Source organism: Gaeumannomyces tritici (assembly GCF_000145635.1).
Source record: "Gaeumannomyces tritici R3-111a-1 unplaced genomic scaffold supercont2.3, whole genome shotgun sequence".
Lineage (NCBI taxonomy): Eukaryota > Fungi > Ascomycota > Sordariomycetes > Magnaporthales > Magnaporthaceae > Gaeumannomyces > Gaeumannomyces tritici.
The window spans coordinates 950,374-969,643 of NW_008804547.1; the positions used below are offsets into that span (position 1 = coordinate 950,374).

A 19,270-nucleotide genomic window follows, 5' to 3' on the forward strand; every position below is an offset into this window, starting at 1 on the left:
GGGGTGATGGCAGGTCGGTCTGATAGGCCACACACACACAGACACACACACCCCTCCTCCCCCTTTCTTTTCCCCCCGGGAGATTTCGCCAAATCCTGCGCTGGCGCTTCCGCGAGAGGCGCGTGGCGGCGCCTGCAGGGCGAGACATTGCGAAACCCTCCCAGCCTGTCCCATCCCATACCCACCCACCATCCCCTCCCCTCCCCTCCCCTGGCGAGATAACCGGTCAGTTCTGGGACCCGGGGACCAGCCATGTCAGCCCTAGTAGGACAAAGCAAAGAGGTTCCTTTCTCTCGGTGAGGGAGGGCCGGGGAGGAGGGGGAGGGGGGAGGGGATGACGGATAGGCTGGCTTGCCAATAAGCATCACCGAGAACAGACAGGGGGGAGGAAGAAGAAGGGCCTTTACACGACACCACCACCACCACCACCACCACCACCACCACACATACGCGCGCCCACCTCACTGGCCTAGATACGCGAGGCAGGTGAAGAAATCTCCAATTATTAAGCCGGCGGCCAGGGGATTGGTTGGTGCGGAGGATATCCCCCGACGCAGGACTCCTACCTCCTGCCTCCTGCCTCACAACCCCAGCCAGAGGATTTGCGCAAGAGGTTCAAACAACTCCTAGCGCGCGTTTGTTTGGTTGGCTCTTCGTCTCCCGGACTTGATCTCCGTTATATCCGGGCGGATGCCTGGCATAGTGTTTCTCACTCGCAGCAACGTGGCTAAATGGACGTCCTTTGTGCTGGCCAAGAGTCAAATCTCGCCTTTCTCACCTAAATCACAGGGGTTGCGCGACAAGATTCTCGATGAACTAGGGCAAACTGCTGCTGTATTTTTTGCAGGTAGCCAGTGCATGCACCAAGTATTCGTCTTTTCGCCCTATCGGCTCTAATCAAACAACTGCTACAAGACCATTCTCCGTTCCCTGGAGCCTCCGCTCGAGCAAGGCTCTGGAGCATCGGCGGACCTGGGCTGGGGGGAGAAAGTTGCGTCCTATTCCCCGATACCCCCTCCAATCATGTCCAGGCGCCTAGCCGAACTCTCCTTAAACACATGTTGGTGCTGAGCTCCATGGAAACCTTGAGCTCTCTGACCGGAGCTCCATGAAAACCTTGAGCTCTCAGACAGGATGCATTGTTTGGAAAGGTGCAAGCTGTGTACTCTCTGCTGCCAGAGGGATTCCCTGACGGCAACGCGAGGTCCACGTTTGTTCCCCCCAAGTCATGATAACCCACGAAATCTGCAATGATTGCAGCCGCCACTCCAGGAACATGAAAACCAATAACCTAGGAGATCTGCAATGACTGCAGCCGCCGCTCCAAGAACATGAAAACCAATAACCTAGGAGATCTGCAATGACTGCAGCCGCCGCTCCAAGAACATGAAAACCAATAACCTAGGAGTTCTGGCGTGACTGCAGCCACCACCCATCATCGTCCATCTCGGCCTCCGGCAATGACACCGGAGTCACACGAGCTGCCGACGTGGGTATCGGTCGATCCCTTGCTCGTCCGCCCAGGCGAGCAGACGATCCAAAGGGTCTCAAAGTCAAAATAGCTGAAAAAAGAAACGAGACAAAGGAAAAGGGGAATCGAAAGAAGGGGATATCTGGTAGGGGTCGCCGGGAGGAGCATGAGCCATGAAGTGGTGCATGCCAACTCTCTGAAGTGACGACCGATGACTGGAGAGCTTGGGTTCTCAAGAATATCGAACTCGCCGGTGAGGGTTTGGCAGAAGTGACACTCCATGATAGTCATGTGCCCATACGCGGCCGATGGAAGGGAATACAAAGAGAAACAAGAAAAGTGTGGGAAGAGAATGAAGACCACAAAGAGATTGCACCGTGCGCCTGCTCCAGGTTCCTATGTAGCTCTTTGCCGTCCTCTGCTGATGCTGGAGTCTGCGCAGAGAAACAAGTAGGACGGTTCGGCGGCAAAATGCCGTTGAGGGAGGAACCATGAGAGAAATCGGATGCCACTTGGCTGCGACTGCTAGTCTGGGGACGGAGAGCCCTCATGTGACAGCGCCCATGCATGTCTGTGTCGAGTCGTCCTTGTAGTTCGTTGTCTGGGTAGACGCTTTCTACAGGAGGGCGGCCCCACGGTGCGCTGGAGGCCCAAAAGTGCAAAGGCAAAAAAAACTAAAAAAAAAAAAACTAAACAAGACGAGAGAAAAAGTGTCGAAGAGAAAAGTTAGTGGTGCTGGTCGGGAGTAGGGAATAGCGCAGTGCGAGTCAAAGACTCCTTGTGTTTCGGGCCAGCTCGCTTCAATGATGTCCTGGAAGTCCTGTCGATGCCCTGTCGTTCAGCTAGGTTAGGCAGTCCTCGGCATGTGGGAGTTCGTGTCCGTAAGATGGGGTTGCGAGCGACCTATGGTTATGGAGGGTACCTGTCAGGAGCGAGTTCGCCTTTTTACGCCCAGTTAAGCATCCTGGTTGGGGGTCCCGTGCTCACCGTGCAGACCATGACGTGGGTTGGTGGAAGGGTTGATGGACTGGAAACCATTCAGCGGTGCAATGATGGGCGAGCCATATGCCGAAGTCGCGGCAGACAGGAGGCCGGGATATGTGGGAGCGCCAGCTCCCAGATTGAGAGGGTTGATGGTTGCGTCTGCGGGCACAATATAAGTAAGGCCGTTGTGGTGGCTCATCATACCCGTATCCCCGACTTGGCTATGATGGCCGAAGTACTGAGCATGGTGGTACTGCTGCGACTTGGGAAGGGCAAGATGATCGTGGGATCCGATGATTCCGTTGCTGTTCATCAGTTGCAGCGCCTCCCGCGGCTGCAACTGGTGTCTAGAAGGGGGATGGTGTACTTGTTAGTCAAAACCCAACGCCCTCAACTGCGCCAGAGACCATCAGAGACGGAGCGCGGGATATATGGGAAATCGTTCTTACCTGCCATGATCAAGGGGGCTGTTCATACGATCTGCGCAAAACAAACGAATTAGAGCCCATGTTAGCTGATCCACCAACCGACTTTAGCCCCCAAGGCCAATCAAGTGGGAGGAAAAGTCACTTACTGGGAATAGGACGGTCGTCGGCTCGCAGCATGTCGCCACCCTCCTGGGATCCATGGCCCGTAGTCCACGAGCTGTCGTCGTTTCCGTTGTCCGACTCCTCCACAGCCTGGTCAGCAGCAGCAGTGGTGGTGGTGCCCCGACGTACAGCAGCTTGCCGCTGGGCCCTAGCCGCTCCCCTAGTCGTGACACCTGGGCGCGCCCTGTTAGCGGTAGGGCTCCCGTTCTTGGCCTGCTTCTTCTTCCTCTTGGCCGGAAGCTCGGCCTTCTTGCTGACTGGGCTGCCCTCGGGGGTGGGTGATGCATAAATGTCGCGACTCCGTTCAATGGTGAACATGTCCTTCCAAATGCACTCAACAGGCTCAATCGACTCCGAAGTGATTCTCATGTTCTGGACGACGGACTTTGGCTTCTTCTGGTTGCGCTTGCGGCGTTGCTCGGGAGTAGCAGCGTCGAAACCAGCCATGCCCGGGTACACGATCCCCTTCAACTTCACCGTGTCGTCGTCCTCAAGATCAAAATTCTCCCAGCTCATCCTGCCGTCAAAGCTGGAGGCGTCGAGCTCGGAACCCTCGTCCTCGAACTTACCAATATCAGCGTAGTTGAGAGACAAGTCCGAATCGACACGCCCGGAAGTCGGAGTCTGGAATCCAGGCGTGGTAGTGATGGTGTTGCCATTGCGGGTTAGAGGCGAGTCGTAGCGGCCAGTCGCCTGCCGGCCATGGTTGACATGCGCGCCAAATACATCTTCGCTGTCTTCGCGAGGCTCGGCTTTGACGCTGACGGAGCGGCCAGCTGAACGAGAGGGAAGATCTCCAGCCGTCCGGACCTGGCACGAGAGTGAAAAAAAGGCACATATGAGCAATTGTTCTCAAGGGAAAGCGGGTCCAGGGTCAGGGAATGCGAATATCAGTGATACTTACACGCAGGGCTGCGGCAGGCCGCTCACGGCGGGGCTGACGGCGGCGTTGCTTGGTCTCCATGCGCCGCTGGAGATGCTCGCCGATACGGTGCTTCGCATACCAGCGCTCGTAATCGGCCAGGGAAGCAGCGGACACTCCATCGTCGCCTTGCGCACGCAGCTCGGTGTCGAACTTGCGCGAGAGGTGACTCTTGGATGAAATGTGCGTCAAGAGGTGAGACAGATCTGAGAAGTTCCGCCGCTCTGGGCAAAGCGCGCAATAAAGCGGGATCGAGTCCTCGCCGACGGAGGGGGCCCTGGAACTCATCGTCTGTGGAATGTTAGCCCCGCTTTCCGGTAAGGTCAAAGGGAAAGTCGTAAACAGAAAATACAAGGAAACAGGGGTACGGAAAAAAGGGAGTTATGGAAATCTCGAGGAAAAGTACAAAAACACAAGGAAAATGAAGCAAATGCCAAACAGCCTCAAAAGGCCATATTGGCCAAAGAAAAGGAGAAAGAAAAGCCCGAAGGTATGAAAAGAAAAACTGCAGCAACATAACAACAACCAAAGATAGCAGCAATGAAATAGAAGCAAAGAAACAGCAGCAAGGGGCTAGCAGCAAGGAGTTAACAGCAAAGGGATAGCAGCCAGGAAAAGGAAAACAGCCAGGAAAGGGATAGCAGCAATACGGTAGCAGCAATAAGGTAGGGCAAAAAGAAAGTAAGGCAAAAAGAAAACAACTAGGATAGTAATAACAGCAATGGGGTAGCTGCAATAGGGCAAGAAAAATAGGGTAGCGGCAGAAGGACAACAACCAGAAAGGGATGGTGCCAAGAAGGTAGCAGCAATAAAATAGCCGCAAAGAAATGACAGCTAAGAAAAGAGTGGTAGCTAGCAAAAGAATAGCAAGGGAAAATAATAACAAGTAACAACAGAAAAAATAAAACCAACGAAGCTAAGGCCAATGCGTTCGGGGGTAGCTGGACGAGCCTCAAAAGCACCGCAAAGCACCCCGAATTTAAGCTTGCCCGCCGCGCAACGTTACCTCGATATAATTGTAGCCTGTGCCAATATAAAAAGAGAGAAAAACGTACCTATTCAAGGCGCTAGCCTCTTTCACTTTGCCTATAGGCCCGGCCAACGGAATGACGACGTTAAAATTGGCAGCAATCCCACGAGAAAGGATTGGAATGTAAAACCAAGGCCCTAATCCTTGCCGATCAGGTGGATGGTAGAAGGCTTTTTGTGGCCAGAGTGTAACTGGAGTTATCCCTTTTCAGTCGGATCGAATAACTGGCCGCTTAATCGCCGCCTCTTGCTTCCGGATCTGGCACGTTGCTTGTACTCTTGGCAAATCCCGCATCCAGAGGCGTGCTGGGCGGTGGTATTGGAATGACAGGCTGGGTGATAGGGCGGGCGTAGGAGAGAGGAATGTTGAGGTTCTGTGAGGTCGAAATTGGGCGTTGTATTTGAGAGGCGTCAAATCTGATGATCTCGCAGGGATTCGTTTCCTTATCCGTCGTGGGAGTGTCCACCTGGTGTGCTGGTGAGGTGATGTCAAGTGCGTGACAGCCGCGCCCAAGTCGGTCTTCGTTCGACAGCGATCTGGCGCGTCCTATTGTGAGGCTATCAGCGAGGCCTTGTTAGCGCGAGATTCAGAGCAGAAAGACAAGAAGATTTGAAAAGGAAAAAAAAGCCGAAAACTTGGGACCAAAACTCAAGTGGGTACGAAGTGTTGGATGCAGGGATTCGGAAGTGAGGACAAGATGAGGGAAGAGTGAGGGCCCGCTGCGAGCCAACACAACGGCGGGTGAAACTGCCACTCGGGAGACAACTCCAGGACGAGAATTGCGATGTGGGAACACCAGGCAATACAAGCGAAGCTAGAAACGAAACAACGGGGGGAACATACTCGCTAAATGTAATAACCGGCCCGGTTTCCAGGCTGGGGGAGAAGATTTCTGGAATTGGCGCCCAAAGATCCTCTCAAAGAGCTTTTAGGGCCGTCGAGAAAGACTTCAAGAAAGGTGCCGGTATCGCTGTCTTTGGGACGTTCCTTCGGTAGCGGAATTGTCGGCAGCGAAACGGGCGACCACGAGGGAAAATCAGTCCTGTTAGCCAGAGATCTGGCGGACTGATAATGATCGATTGGGCATAAGCAGACGAGAGGGGAAGAAGAGAAACTAGTTGGTGACGGAGGTGTGAGAGAAGGCGATCCGAGGTCGAGACGGACACCGTCGCCAAGCTGAAAAGACGGACGGGAAAGTTGGTTGGTGGCAGTCGGCGGAGCGGCCGGTAGCGTCGTCCAGACAGGACGAAGACTCTTTATATAGGAGGGAGAGGTCGGTTGACAGTTGCCGGGTCAGGTCCAGTTACGGACGAACGAAGGACGGATATCAGATGAAAAAAAAATTCTGCCAGCTCAGGCCGGCGAGATCGGATAGAGTGGGCAGAAATCAAGGGGGACGCCAGGCTGCTGTGGCATTGGGACGCGTCGTGATAGGCAGCTGGGCCGCGAGAACTGGACTACGGACCCACAACGAAGAGGCGCCCGCCGCCACAACTTCGCGATGGGGGGGTGCCATCAGGGTGCAGCTTGCAGTGTGCAGCCCACCTAGGTGTAGCTAGCAGCTGGAGCTGCCTATGGCGTAAATGACGTACCTCTCGCGTAGTTGTCACGAGGAAAATGGGCCGTCTGAGCGGATAAGGGTTGAGGTTCGGGTTGCCCGCCCGCTTTGGAAGCAGAGCCATTTCCATCCGTTTCACATTCCTTTCACTTCTGCCTCCAGCTGGCAGGTGCAGTTCACACGCCCGAGGAGCCATCTTTTGCGCAAGATGCCCATAGATTCTTGACTACCCGATCCCACATGCAGCAACCTCGCCAGTCGCCGCGACGCAGCCCATACAGACACTTGTCCACTGATCGTGAAGCCTTCTTTCCCATCAGCTCGCTAGCACTGCCTTTCCTAAGCGGTGCGTTGGGGTCGATGTGTGACACAGGCCGGAGGAGGGCTACCAGCAACCAAAGACAGGTGCCACTTCCGCGGGAACAGTGATGCAAGAGATTGGTGTCGGCTGTAGCGACGTGACTAAGGAACAGCTGCAGATTGGTGCTACCTGATGGCAGCCAAGTGCTAAAGAGAGTTCCCGGTTGGGTGCAACCCTTGCAACCGGGCATACAGCTTGAAGAACTTCTACGTAGCGTTTGCCTTAGGGTCTACTGGTACACTGCCTCGCAAAGTGGGCCGAAGGCATATGAAGACAACAGAAAACTGAATGGACCGTGAAACATCTTTATATCAAGATGGTCAACTGAGTGCTAACAGCCGAGTCCATTCTCTCGACCGCGCTATTTCCTACCCAGAACCCGCTCGATGGTGGATTTGGGCATGCAGTAGACGGGATCGACAGCCTCGAGCCCCGGCCACTTGAGAAGGGATAGCCCAGCAATGCCAAAGCACGTGTGCCACACGTCCACCTGGTTCCCGGGCCTGTCCGACACGCCGCCCGCCTCGGTGTCCTGGCTGCGGAGGATGAAGGAGGCAAGGGCGTCGCGGTCGATCCAGTGCGTGCGCCCGACGATCTCGAGGCTGGCCAGCACCCACCAGCTGTAGCACACGTCCTCCTGCTTCTCGGGCCGCCCGTTCAGGCCCCCAGCGGGCACCTGCCGCTCGCTCAGCCAGCAACCCAGCCGGTCCGTGTCGATCAGGTCCAGCCGGCCGGCAATGGCGAGCGCCGCCACGCACGTGAGGATCTGGCCCGAGTGCGACTCGGCGCCGGGCCGCACGCCATAGCCACCGTCGAAGTTGGCGCACGCCGCAACGTGCTCGACAGCCCGGCCGACGTCGACGAGGTCCAGCCGGCCCAGGAGCGATAGCGCGTTGAGGGCGCCGTACAGGAACCGCGTGTCCTCCTCGCCCCACTCGTCGCCGGCAAAGGTGCCGGTCTGCCGGTCCTGAAGGTCCGCGATGACTGTCGCGGAGGGAGCAAAAAGAGAATAGGGTGGGAGAGCCATGGTAAGCTTGAGGCAACCGACAGCCGACTTCAGCTTCGACGGGAGCGGCAGCAGAAGGGAGACTCACACTTGCCCACCTGCGCCGCGTTCCCCTTGCCTCTCTTGTCCAGCTCGTCCAGGGCGTCGACCATGGCCAGGATCTGCACAGCACTGACTGTGGACAGCATGTGGGCGTCGTGGCCCGGGGCGGCGCCGAAGCCGCCGCTCTCGTGCTGGCAAGACAGCACAAAGTCTATGGTGGCATCTCGCGGGAGGGCTTCCGGGTGGCCAAGGATGTGAAGTGCGGCAAGGCCCCAGTAGACGCCGTTTAGCCGGAGGTGTTCGGTCAGCCAGTAGTCGTAGTCCTCCTTCCTCGTGTCGAGGCTCTGGATGTATTTGACATGCGCTTCCGTCGCGAGGCGCAGCTCGTCGGGGAGGGCGCCGGCCGACGAGGTCATGACAGGCGGGGTCCAATAGAGGCAGATCCAAGGGTAGTCCGAGGGAGCAATGGGGGCTACGTAGGGCGACAATGATGCGCTTCTCTCTCCGTTGGGGGCGGTTGTTCAGGGGTCTGGTCCAGGAATCTTTGTCGAGGGAGGTTGTAAACGGGGCTGCAGTTTACGTCAGCAGCCATCCGCCTGTGGGTGACCCAGTCCCCGCACCGTACAGTGCACCCTTGAAATTCGTCATTCCCGTCCGCCCTAGCGACACGGCGCGATGCGCTGGATGGATCGATGGAGGGATGTCCGCTTCCGGCGGACACGTCTGCCGAGCCAAGAGATTTGAGAGAAACCTCCGTCCCGAACCATGGGTCGTGTGATGCTCCAGTGGCTCCCCAAAGGCCCATCTGGCATAGTCTATAAATAAGAGGACATCTGGTAGGTACCTGAGAACCTACCTGGGAACTCAGGGGCTGCGCCTCGCATGTCACTGCCATTTCGCACGACACAGCAACCGATCGACTCCGATGGCCGATCCTTGATTTCGTCGGGCCAGCAGCTCCGATCGGGCTTGGCCCGACACGGTGCTTGGCTTGATACATTAAGGCGGAGGCGGCTAGCAAGCTTGCACCCTGATCGACGGCTGGTGGGTAGGTTTATCCATGCCTTTCCAGGCTGTATTGCCCATGTTTCGATACTTTGCTGGAGCTTGCATTGACAAGACCTGCTTGCCCGGCGTTCCTGTCATCCAAACGAAACCTCTGGAAACACAGATTCCTGGGTTCCCGACGCTGCCGTCTGGGGATGCCCTAACAGGCGTCCTTGACCTCCGATCACCGTGTCGGACTTGTGGAGTAGCAACCTCGAGAAGCTACGGAAAGGTTGAGTGTGGAACGGGGCGCAACACACAGACACGACCAAGAGACAGAGGTGGCAACCCGTCCACCACCGCCTTCCAGTTCCCCACGCCGCAACTGGGCTGGGCTCCAGTGTTCCTCAGCAAACGTGCTTCTCGTGTGCGGCGTTTCAGGGCTCGGGTTGCGTTCCTGGGCTAGGCTGTTCCTGGAGTTCGCAGTATTGGTGCGGCGGACGGGGGTGAGTCAAACCATCCGAGTAAAAATCGGGACCTGTTGGTGAGCGGGCATGGCCGAGTTTCCTTCATAATAAAACCACCGTTAAAATCCGCTGAGCGCTGGTCGCCTGCTTGCTAAGCCCGCCTTGCTTCCCCTGTGTTCAATGCGGCAGTTCGTCCATGCCCAGCGCCGGGTTTTCTTTTCCTCCTCGTTTTGGCTGTCACACTCCATCTTCTCCTCACGCTGATTGAGCCCCATTGTCCGCGCGCAAAGACCGTGCCCCTGCCTCGACACGACATCTCGTCTGCTCGAAAGTGGGGGGCCAGCCACCTCGAGGAGAGCTAGCACAAGCGAGCACGCTGGTTGGGAAATGGAACAGAAAGGACCCTTCTTTGCCCTGGCCCTTTACCTTCACCGCCGTCGGGCATCGCGCAAAGTCTCCGATCGCCGTCGCCGGACGGGCCCATAAAAAATGATTACGGTGGGCGGGCGGGGAAAAAGGCCGATGGGGCAATATCCTGGATCGTGATCAAGGATAGCTGCCCAAGTGCGACTTGTTTGCAGCTGTTATTCTCGTGCGCATTGGGTTCAAGATCAATGAATGGCATCGTGCGAGGTCACTATACGGATACGTTTCTCCATTGCTCCATGCAGCGACATGACTTGTTGAACCATGGGCCCTGGGCCCTGGCGTACCAGCAGTAGGAAGACGGAATATCCTGCGCGCCTATCATCTGTCAACAGCCAAGACCATCATGTTGCAGCTCGACAGCATCTGTCTCTGGCGACAGCTTCGAACCGGACGCGACAGACAACACGGACAAAAAGCGTCTTGACACGAGTCTGGCAGTGTGCTCGTGCGCCTCGGGCATCCAACATGGTGCTCACTAACCTTGGCCCATTGGGCACCGTAATTCCAACGCAGGCTGGATGCCATGTGGGTGTGCACAGGATGAGAGACGTCCCAACACTGCCAACCCCTGGATGATATCCAAATCCCTGGTGATGCGCACGCAACACGTTTCAGAATTCGATACTTCCCTCGCGCTAGCCAAAAGGGGGCGCGGATATTTTGCGACGCAATTGCCTAGCGCGCCGATAATCTGGGCAGCTAGCACAGCTAGGTCCTCTGTGTGCCGGTGCATGTTTGCGCTTGCATTCCTCGACACAGTGCTCTCGGTCAAGGGCTGGCGACTGGAACAAAAGGGGGTGCTTGCAGCGGGCCGTGTTCACCTGGCGTTGATCATCACAACTCATGATGCAATCAAGGGCGGAGTGAAGGCATGGAGCAATGGGACAATGGGGGCTTCGATCCCCGCCCGAATGTTACCTGGCGGGCACATGGCGACGGAGCAGAGGGCAGGCCAGGTGGTAGCCTTGGGGCTCCGAGTAAAATACGAATGGACGGGCATCGAGAGGAGCTTGGGTAGCAGAGGGAGGCAGGTCTGACCTTCAACAGTGTCCTCAACTGAGCAAAGCGACCGAGATTTATTATCTGCCATCATTGATCTTCGTCCTTCCTTTTGGCGCTGTGTAATGCCGGCATTCGACGGCGCGCGAAACCTCAGAGATTTGGCCTTGATCGAGTTTGCGCCGGGGCACTCGATAGCAGGAAGGCGACGTGCACCACGCCACACCGTCACCTTTGGACACTGACCCCTTTGCAGTTAGGGTTTCCCAGCGCACGCATAGGGTGCTGCCTGCAGCGCTCCAAGCTGCACCTGCCTCGCGCGAATAACCGTGGGAGATCCGAACCGTCAAACGCGCACCCGGCCGGGAAAAGAAAAGAAGACGCAATTGATCGGGAAAAAAAAGAGAGGGCCAAAAAAGAAAGAGAAACACCACATCCATTGACAACTGGCGTGCGGATTGGAGCGCAGCAGCCCGGGGCCGAGCAACCAAGCGTGGCTGGCCCCAAGAAGAAAAAAAGTCAAGAGCCGGCACAACTCAAAGCTGAGCGACACCTGACGGCCAGCAGTCCGCCCTCGCTCAGCCCGCACCAAACCGACTGGACGGAACACAGTTGAGCCTGCTTGCTTTTCTCCCACCCGAACCATCCTCCCCTCTCCGCAAGCAGTGCCACAACGACGGATCGAAAACAAACAGGCAATCGGCTAGGCCATTGAACCTGTCCGAACCCGCGCGCGAAGCATCAGCACCACCATCAACGAAAATACCCGGCGCCTGTCCTGCTGGAGCCGGCCCGGAGCGGATTGTTTGGTGGCACCGCATTGCATGCTGTCGCTTGGCCGGGTCCAAGCAGGCATCAGAGGATCCAGTAGCCCAGACCCAAGCAGAGCCCCAGCCCGCGGATCCTGCGTCAGCGGACACGTCCCATCGCCGCTGCCAACTGCTGCTCAGGGGACAAGCCGCCACATGAGGCCGAGCACCTGACCGTTTGCCTCCCTGACCTCCTCGCACCAACTCTCTACCGCCGTCCCTCCAGTGCATACCGCACGCGGTACAGTACCTTCATACCAGCGACCAGCCTGCCTGTCTTGGTCGTCTGGTCTGCCCACCAGGTCCCCATACCACCCCCCGGCCCTGTCTGACTGTCCTCCACTTCTTGCACCGGCGAGGTACCGGTACTCCTCCCTCGCCCACCACCCCCGACCCCGGCCCCCGACCCTTCTGGCCCTGGGCCCCTCCCACACCCCCTCCCAAATTTGTCGCAGGCCCCAAATCTGCCTATTTGCGCCCCGACACTGTGATACGGAGGCGGGCCACGCGAAGGCCTGGCTTTGCTGCTGCGGCAAAACTACGAATCAGGAAGAAGGGCGCGCCGCTGGATCTGTGGCCCAACACATTTTACGTCCACAATGGGACGGAAACCCGCTCCTGTGCCGCTGACGCTCTCAGAGACCACTACTGCTGCTGCTGCTGCGGGCAGCAACCAACGTTCTGCCGGCGAAACGCAGCATACCGACTCCCGGACCGAGCCAAGGTCTCCAAAGTCGCCCAGGTCCCCGCGCTCGCCATTCCGTTTTACCCACAAGAAGTCCCCCGTTGCTAGCATCTCGCCTTCCTTGCAGGCCCCCGCCGAAATCCAGGCACAGAACCAGCTGTCCGCCCAACAGCCGCAACAACGACAACACCAGCAGACGCCGCAGGCGCAGTACCGCCCCCAAGACGAAAGCCAATATCCTCTAATCTCGTCGGCGCTGGAACAGCCGTACCAGGGCCTGCCTGAGGTGCGTGAGCCGCCGGGCCTGGGCGTCGCCACCTCCAGCCAGCCCGCCGACGGTGGTCAGGCCCCGAGCCAGCCGCAAGGAGACGCTCTCCAGCTGCCATCACAGATGCCCTCGCAGCGCCCGCTCGAAACGCCCAAGTCTGGATTCTTTTTCAATTTTGCCAAGCCATCGCCCTCGCGACCTACTGCCGACGCTAGGCGCACCGAAATCATGGCGAAGAGCACCGAGCACTCTAAAATGACCAAGCAAAGTCACAAACATTCCGGTAAGACAGCACAAAGGGACCTCAGGGGACATGACTAAAGTTTGGGCTGGCGCAACGCCACGCGCTCTGCCCCTTCTCAGCATTGACGCACACTTTATTGCTGACCATCGATCTGTCAACCACGCAGAGTCGTCCCACATCGCAGACCACATCCAGAGGCCATTAGCCTCGCTGCCCTCAAAATCCGAAGTGTCGCTGGCATCGTCTGCCGAAGGCGAGGCCACGACATTGCCGAAGCGGGGAAAACCGAAACCGTTTGCCATCCTTGGCCGCCAGCGGTCGCTTCAGGACAAAGAAAACACAAGCCCCAAAGATAAGGACGCACACCTGGCACCCGAGGCCCCGACCGAGCCAGAACGAGCGCATACGGCGGCACCCCCGCTCCGAACCGCACCCGCACAGTCCGACCGCAGCTTCCGCGACATGATGTCTTCGGCCGTCCGAAACCACTCGGCCGACAGGGCAGAGAGGACCCGCGCACGTGGCGACTCTGGGCGTGACAAGGAGAACCACAGCAGTCGCGACAGGGAATATCACCATGGCCGGACCCATACCTCGACGTCTCGCGAGAACGGAGGCTCTGCCTTTTTGAGTGGCCTAAAGAGCTCGGGAAGCAAGGCGGCTGATATCATAAGCAAGGGCTTGTTTGGCAAGGGCGGGAGGAGCGGGAGCACAACCGAGAAGGAGCCCATCGTGGACGATGAGCACTACCAGCTCAAGGTGCTGAATCTGCCTTTGCGCGACCAGGTTCGGCGCACGCGCATCTCGAAGCGGCTGGAGGATTCTCGCGACAAGACGGAATTCTGGATGCCCGCGTTTCCCTGGCGAGCGATCGACTATTTGAACTATAAGGGCACCGAAGTCGAGGGTCTCTACCGGGTTCCGGGGAGCGGTCCACAAATCAAGAAGTGGCAGCGCAAATTCGATGAAGGTGAGCATGACTTCCCCATCCACTGTCATTACTGGAATCACCCGGCGCTGACCCTCATCTTCGTGCACTAGAATACGACGTCGACCTGTTCAACCAGAAGGACCTGTACGACATCAACATCATCGGCTCGATGCTCAAGGCCTGGCTCCGCCAGCTCCCGGACGAACTGTTTCCGAAGGAGGCACAGGAGAGGATAGCAAAGGAGTGCGCCGGCGCCGAGAAGGTCCCACCTCTCCTGATCGAGGAGCTCTCCAACCTGTCACCGTTCAACTACTACCTTCTCTTCGCCATCACATGCCACCTCAGCCTCCTCCTTGCCCACTCAGACAAGAACAAGATGGACTTTCGTAACCTATGCATCTGCTTCCAGCCATGCATGAAGATCGATGCCTTTTGCTTCAAGTTCTTGGTCTGCGATTGGCGAGATTGCTGGAAGGGCTGCAAGGACGAGGCCAAGTACATCGAGGAGGAGTATCTGCTCTTTGACCAGCCGCCGCCGCCGGGTTTATCAGAGCCTTCGTCAAGAAAAGCTGCCCCACGTGCTGAGGGCATGGCCACGGGTGCGCCGTTCCAGGATGTGCGCCTCGTATCATCGTCGGACAGCAGCAAGCAGTCAAACCAGGGCGAGAAGCCGTATCAACAAACACAACAACAACCACAGCAGCAGCTACAGCCGCCCAAGTCACGTCTCACGAAGAAGAAGACTCAGCCACAGCCAACCGACAACGGCGGTGTGGTGTCGGCTTCAACAGTGCCCACTCTCACCATCGACAGCAACCCACGAGAGACGACACCACCAAGGAGGTCAGGGGACATGCGGCCATTGTCTCCGATAAAGCCACTGTCGCCCTTGGGCTTTTAGTACCGTCTATTGCGCGGAGCTATGCGTGGACGGGCGAGACGGGACACCATACGTGCTAAGCGCCCGAAGCAACAATTCCCAAGATCCCAAGGCTGAAACCGGTACGCTTCGGGTTAGCTCAATCATCGCTGGGCCACCGCCCCGTCTCTGCAATCCAGTCATCCGCAGAAACCAATGTACCCTATACCCGACATCCTAACGACCGACGACGCATTTTACGACTTGATATCACACTGCGTGCGGCTGTCGTGTCTTGCAAAGCCAACTCCACTCGTCACCACCGCTACTACCACAATAACTGTAACACACAAGTCCAAGATTCTTGGCAATCTTGGGGAGCCGGACCCCTGTTCGGGTACCCATGAAACTGGGATAGAATTCTGGGTTTTAGGGGGCATTTTCTTTCCTTTCCTTTTGTTGTCTCGCTCTCCATCTCCTGCAGCAAAAGCTTTACCATGTTGTTATCTTTCACGAACGAACCTCTCCGGCTTCAGACTTTTTTTTTGTTATACCCCTTCGGCATTCTGTGACGGTCTCATCATTCGTTTTCCAGACTCATGAAAACGCAGGGCATGGACAGGCTTTTCTTTTCGTCCTTAAACTTCACTCGTGTTCTTTATTCTAGCTTTTATTTCATTTGTTCGGCTTCCTTCGATTTGACAATTTCGGCTTGGAGCCTCCATGTTCCTGGGTTTGAATACCTCTGACGCAGCCCGGCGCTTGATGGAATTATAACTTATTATCTTGCGCAAGTTTACCCCTTCCTAGCTAATTGCGTTACGCGTCTCGCCTACGGCGCACTGTCGCGTTGGGACCGTCTAATTTGACTGCCCGAACATGCAGACGTGAGAGCATCGAGTCCGTCTCGGGGCTGAATGCGCCATGTCAAGGAGTAGCATGCAGTCCAAATACGGCTAATTGGGACATGCTTATCCAACCGTATCCAGATGGCTTTTCATCCTTTTTGCTATGTCTGCTTTTGCCGTTTTCTTGTATCTCTTTCCTCAGGTAGCAAGGTCCGGCCAGACATCTAGGTACCCCAGCATCGACAGAAGGTTAATAGACAACCTCGCCATACAAATTGTTGGCCACGTGGGGCAAGGCTAGATCCTCAGTGACAATTTTCTAAAACCACCGATACCCCGTGATGCGCAGGGATAGACGAACGCCGTCGTGAACGCTGCCGTGGATAGATCTATACTGGATCTTGTATGTAAACCCCCCCCCTCTCCAAACGCCAAACACCACAGAAATGTCATGACGAAGCCCATCCGAAAAAAAGGAAGGGCGGCGAATTTTCACACCGCCGATGCGTCACGGCGTGATTAGCTCGATGATGAACAAGTAGAATAAAGACGACACACACACACAAACACGCAGACGAGAAGATGGGGCGACGGGGGTGGCACCCCCATCATTTCCTCTTCTGCACAGCGTCGCGCTCGTTCTTGCGCATCTTCCTCTCGTTGCGCTTCTGGCGCTCGACGCGCTCCCTCCTCGAGGCGCCGCGGATCGTCTCGCCGTCGCCGAGCTTGGCCTCCTTCTCCGGGTCGACCTCGACGAGCCAGTCCTTCTCCACCTGCTTGTTTGCGCCCTTGTACCCCCACTTCCTCTCCCACTCCCCTTTGTCCTCGTTGTACTGGGTGTTGCGGCGCTGCTCGCGCGTCTTGGGCTTGATGCCCTTCTTGGCCGCGAAGCGCTCCCACTTGGTCGGCTCCTTGGCGGCCGGGACGGGCTTCTCGCGCGGCAGGGGGGTCTGCTGCGGCGGGAGGGAGAGCAGGACGCCGGAGGGGGTGGACTGGATCGGACACGCCGTCAGGAGCTGGTTCACCAGCGCCTGTGCGCCGTCCCGGGCCAGATCGCGCAGTGAGGACTCGAGGTCGGCGCGGTCGAGGGTGACGGGGTTGGGGTCGCTGGCGAGGAGCAGGCCTGTGAGGGGATGGTGGAGGTCAGAAGTGTGAACATCAAGGGCGGCGCATGGGGTAGAAGGGTTGGGGCTGGCGCTGACCGAGATCAAAGTTGTATGGGGTTGGCTTCTCGACTGCGACGGCTAGTTTCGTTTTTGACTCGGGGGCTGCCATTTTTGCTTGTGATGTGTCCGACACTCTTAGTAGCGGCGGTGTCTAGTTCGCAATAGGTGGTGTTGTCGCAAAGAAAAGTCCCCCCGCCGCTGGTAATGAGACGAGCAGATAAGGGATCTGAGGTAGCTTTTCTTCCTGAAATTTTAACCCTAACCCATACTATCGCTCAATCGCGGAGGGTTTCTCAAGCTCTGGTTGGCTGGCTGTGCCCGCGCTGTAAGGAATTGGCCCCGCTCTAGTGCAGTGCGAAGAGGAAGCTCAGGCCAGCAGTTTTTTCGATGCGGAGGGACGACGAATTCCCTGATGCGGGCCGGCGAGCAGACGACGATATAGCCCTCCAATCCCCTCGGCAAGGGCCTTCGACGACAGCAGCTGGCCCTCGCTAGCCACACCCCCAGACTGTAAAAATGGCCACGCCAAGCTGCTGGAGGTGCCTCCTGCTGAGGCCCTCGACAGCGCTCGCAGCCCCCGCTCGTGTGGCCGCGGCCGTGGCAGCAAAACCGCCGGGGCTGGCGCCGACGACGAAGGCGACGAGCGCACCCTTCTCGACCAGCGCACCGCTCAATGCGGCGGGCGACAGGGCCGGGAACCCGAACCACTCGATCAAGAAGGCGCAGACATTCAGGATGAAGAAGAAGGCCGTCAAGCCGCCGGCCAAGTCGCCGCTGCCGGGCGAGAGGAAGGCGTTCCGGAAACGCATCCAGCTCAGCAACAACAACGCTCTCCCCGTCGAGGGGCTGGAGCCCCTGAACGGCCGCGGCCTGACCGAGGACGCGAGCGTGGCCACCATCCGCGCCCTGCCCGACGACCTGGTCGACCAGCTGCGGGCCGTCGAGGCCTTCAAGCCCACCCAAAACTGGGGGCTCTTCCGCGCGCCGCACGTCCTCGTACGTGCCGAGACGGTCGAGCTCTGCCGCAGCATGCAGCAGGCGGCCGAGAACAAGGAGACCCTGCGGCTCGTCATCAACGGCGACAAGATCTCGGGCAAGAGCACGCTGCTGCTGCAGGCCCTGTCCAAGGCCTTCCTCGACGACTGGGTCGTGTTCCACATCCCGGAAGGTCAGTGAGGCTGCCCCGTGTGGTGCTTCTGCCCAAGGGGGATGCATGCCCGGGAGAGGGCTCGGGTGGGGGAGATCACCATGGCTGACTTTTTGGCTCTCTCGTCTGCGCGACAACAGCCCAGGAGCTCACGACAGCGTGCACTGAATACGCGCCCATACCAGGCACGCAGCCGACGCAGTACATGCAGCATGTCTACGCCTTCAAGATGCTGCGCCGGCTCCTCAAGACGAGCGAGAAGGTGCTGCGGAAGATAACCATGCTCCGAAAGCACGACGACGTCTCGACCGACCTGGTCACCCACAGCTCCTCGCTCGCGGACCTCGTCTCATCGGCCAGGGAGGCGGACCAGGCCTGGCCGGTCCTCCGGGCCCTGTGGGCCGAGCTGCTGACGCCGGCCCCGGACCGCAGGCCCATCCTCTTCTCGCTCGACGGCCTGGGCCACATCATGCGCACCAGCGACTACCGGTCCCCGGCCTTTGAGCTGATCCACTCGCACGACCTGAGCCTGATCCGCCGCTTCATCGACGCCCTCTCGGGCGGCGCCACGGCGGCGCCCGACCAGCCGCCGCCGCCGCCCTTCCCCGCCGGCGGCGCTGTCCTCGCCGCCACCACGCTCGGCAACTCCCCAAAGTCCTTTAGCATGGAGCTGGCCCTGGCCCGCCTCGAGGCCGCCAAGCGCGGCGAGGCCCCTCCCGCAAAGGACCCTTACAGCCGCGCATACGACGAGCGCGTCGAGGCCGCCCTGGCCGACGTCGGCCTGCTCCGCCTCGGCGCCCTGACGCGCACCGAGGCCCGCGTCGCCATGGAGTACTGGGCCGCCAGCGGCCTGCTGCGCGCCGCCGTCGACGAGAAGAAGGTCGTCGACGTCCTGTCGGTCAGCGGCGGCGGTATCATCGGCGAGGTCGAAAGGGCCCTGCTGCTGAGCATGAGGATTTAGAATCGGGTGGTTATCGTAAGCGTGGCTGGTCTTGTATTGCCCGGTTCCACACTTGTAAATGGTGCTCGAGTTTGCGCTCCACCTTGTAAACTACGTATATAAAATCCCCTGGGACGTGGGTGCTTGCTGTTTCACACATGACAAGAACTAAAATAAGAAAAAAAGTTGAAAGGATATTTTTCTCGATTCGGCGACGCTACAAATTGTTAGTATCCCAGGCCGGGAAAGGGGGTTATTCACAAAGCATACAGGTGCCCTCAACCACACCCTAGAATTGGAACCCATGGACCTAATATCACATACCTCTATGCCTTTACCAGGCACACTCTCAAGCAGGCAATACCACGTCCGATGTCCATAATCGTCATCATTACTCTTGCTACCCCTCATAGGCCTCCCATGCTATCTTGGTGAAATCATGGACTAAATTCAAACTCAAAAGCTCACAACAAAAAACACAGACACGGATCTTACCAACACCTAAACTCCCAAGGACAGTGGGGGGG

The 19,270-nt window shown here is 57.8% G+C and overlaps 6 protein-coding genes across 6 annotated transcripts; 3 read left to right on the plus strand and 3 right to left on the minus strand.

Annotated features, from left to right (window-relative positions):
* Positions 1 to 3,021: 3,021 nt before the first annotated feature.
* Positions 3,022 to 4,255, minus strand: GGTG_05405 (hypothetical protein; the record flags this gene model as incomplete). The annotated part of the gene is made up of 2 exons (XM_009223208.1): positions 3,022 to 3,855; positions 3,950 to 4,255. The coding sequence occupies 2 exons, from the start codon at positions 4,253 to 4,255 to the stop codon at positions 3,022 to 3,024; spliced, it is 1,140 nt and encodes a 379-aa protein (XP_009221472.1).
* A 2,664-nt stretch (positions 4,256 to 6,919) lies between these two features.
* GGTG_05406 (type-2 protein geranylgeranyltransferase subunit beta) lies at positions 6,920 to 9,580 on the minus strand. Its single transcript, XM_009223209.1, has 2 exons — positions 8,011 to 9,580; positions 6,920 to 7,900 (listed from the first exon to the last, which is right to left on the minus strand). Exons 1-2 carry the CDS (start codon positions 8,378 to 8,380, stop codon positions 7,278 to 7,280), a joined length of 993 nt encoding a protein of 330 aa, XP_009221473.1. The 5' UTR covers positions 8,381 to 9,580; the 3' UTR covers positions 6,920 to 7,277.
* A 998-nt stretch (positions 9,581 to 10,578) lies between these two features.
* GGTG_05407 (hypothetical protein) lies at positions 10,579 to 11,815 on the plus strand (the record flags this gene model as incomplete). Its single annotated transcript, XM_009223210.1, has 2 exons — positions 10,579 to 10,878; positions 11,414 to 11,815. 2 exons carry the CDS (start codon positions 10,579 to 10,581, stop codon positions 11,813 to 11,815), a joined length of 702 nt encoding a protein of 233 aa, XP_009221474.1.
* A 339-nt stretch (positions 11,816 to 12,154) lies between these two features.
* On the plus strand, positions 12,155 to 15,821 carry GGTG_05408 (hypothetical protein). Its single transcript, XM_009223211.1, has 3 exons — positions 12,155 to 12,891; positions 13,019 to 13,822; positions 13,894 to 15,821. The coding sequence occupies exons 1-3, from the start codon at positions 12,255 to 12,257 to the stop codon at positions 14,682 to 14,684; spliced, it is 2,232 nt and encodes a 743-aa protein (XP_009221475.1). The 5' UTR covers positions 12,155 to 12,254; the 3' UTR covers positions 14,685 to 15,821.
* GGTG_05409 (ribosome biogenesis protein) lies at positions 15,267 to 16,863 on the minus strand. Its single transcript, XM_009223212.1, has 2 exons — positions 16,693 to 16,863; positions 15,267 to 16,613 (listed from the first exon to the last, which is right to left on the minus strand). The coding sequence occupies exons 1-2, from the start codon at positions 16,763 to 16,765 to the stop codon at positions 16,099 to 16,101; spliced, it is 588 nt and encodes a 195-aa protein (XP_009221476.1). The 5' UTR covers positions 16,766 to 16,863; the 3' UTR covers positions 15,267 to 16,098.
* A 197-nt stretch (positions 16,864 to 17,060) lies between these two features.
* Positions 17,061 to 18,940, plus strand: GGTG_05410 (hypothetical protein). Its single transcript, XM_009223213.1, has 2 exons — positions 17,061 to 17,824; positions 17,944 to 18,940. Exons 1-2 carry the CDS (start codon positions 17,173 to 17,175, stop codon positions 18,762 to 18,764), a joined length of 1,473 nt encoding a protein of 490 aa, XP_009221477.1. The 5' UTR covers positions 17,061 to 17,172; the 3' UTR covers positions 18,765 to 18,940.
* Positions 18,941 to 19,270: the final 330 nt, after the last annotated feature.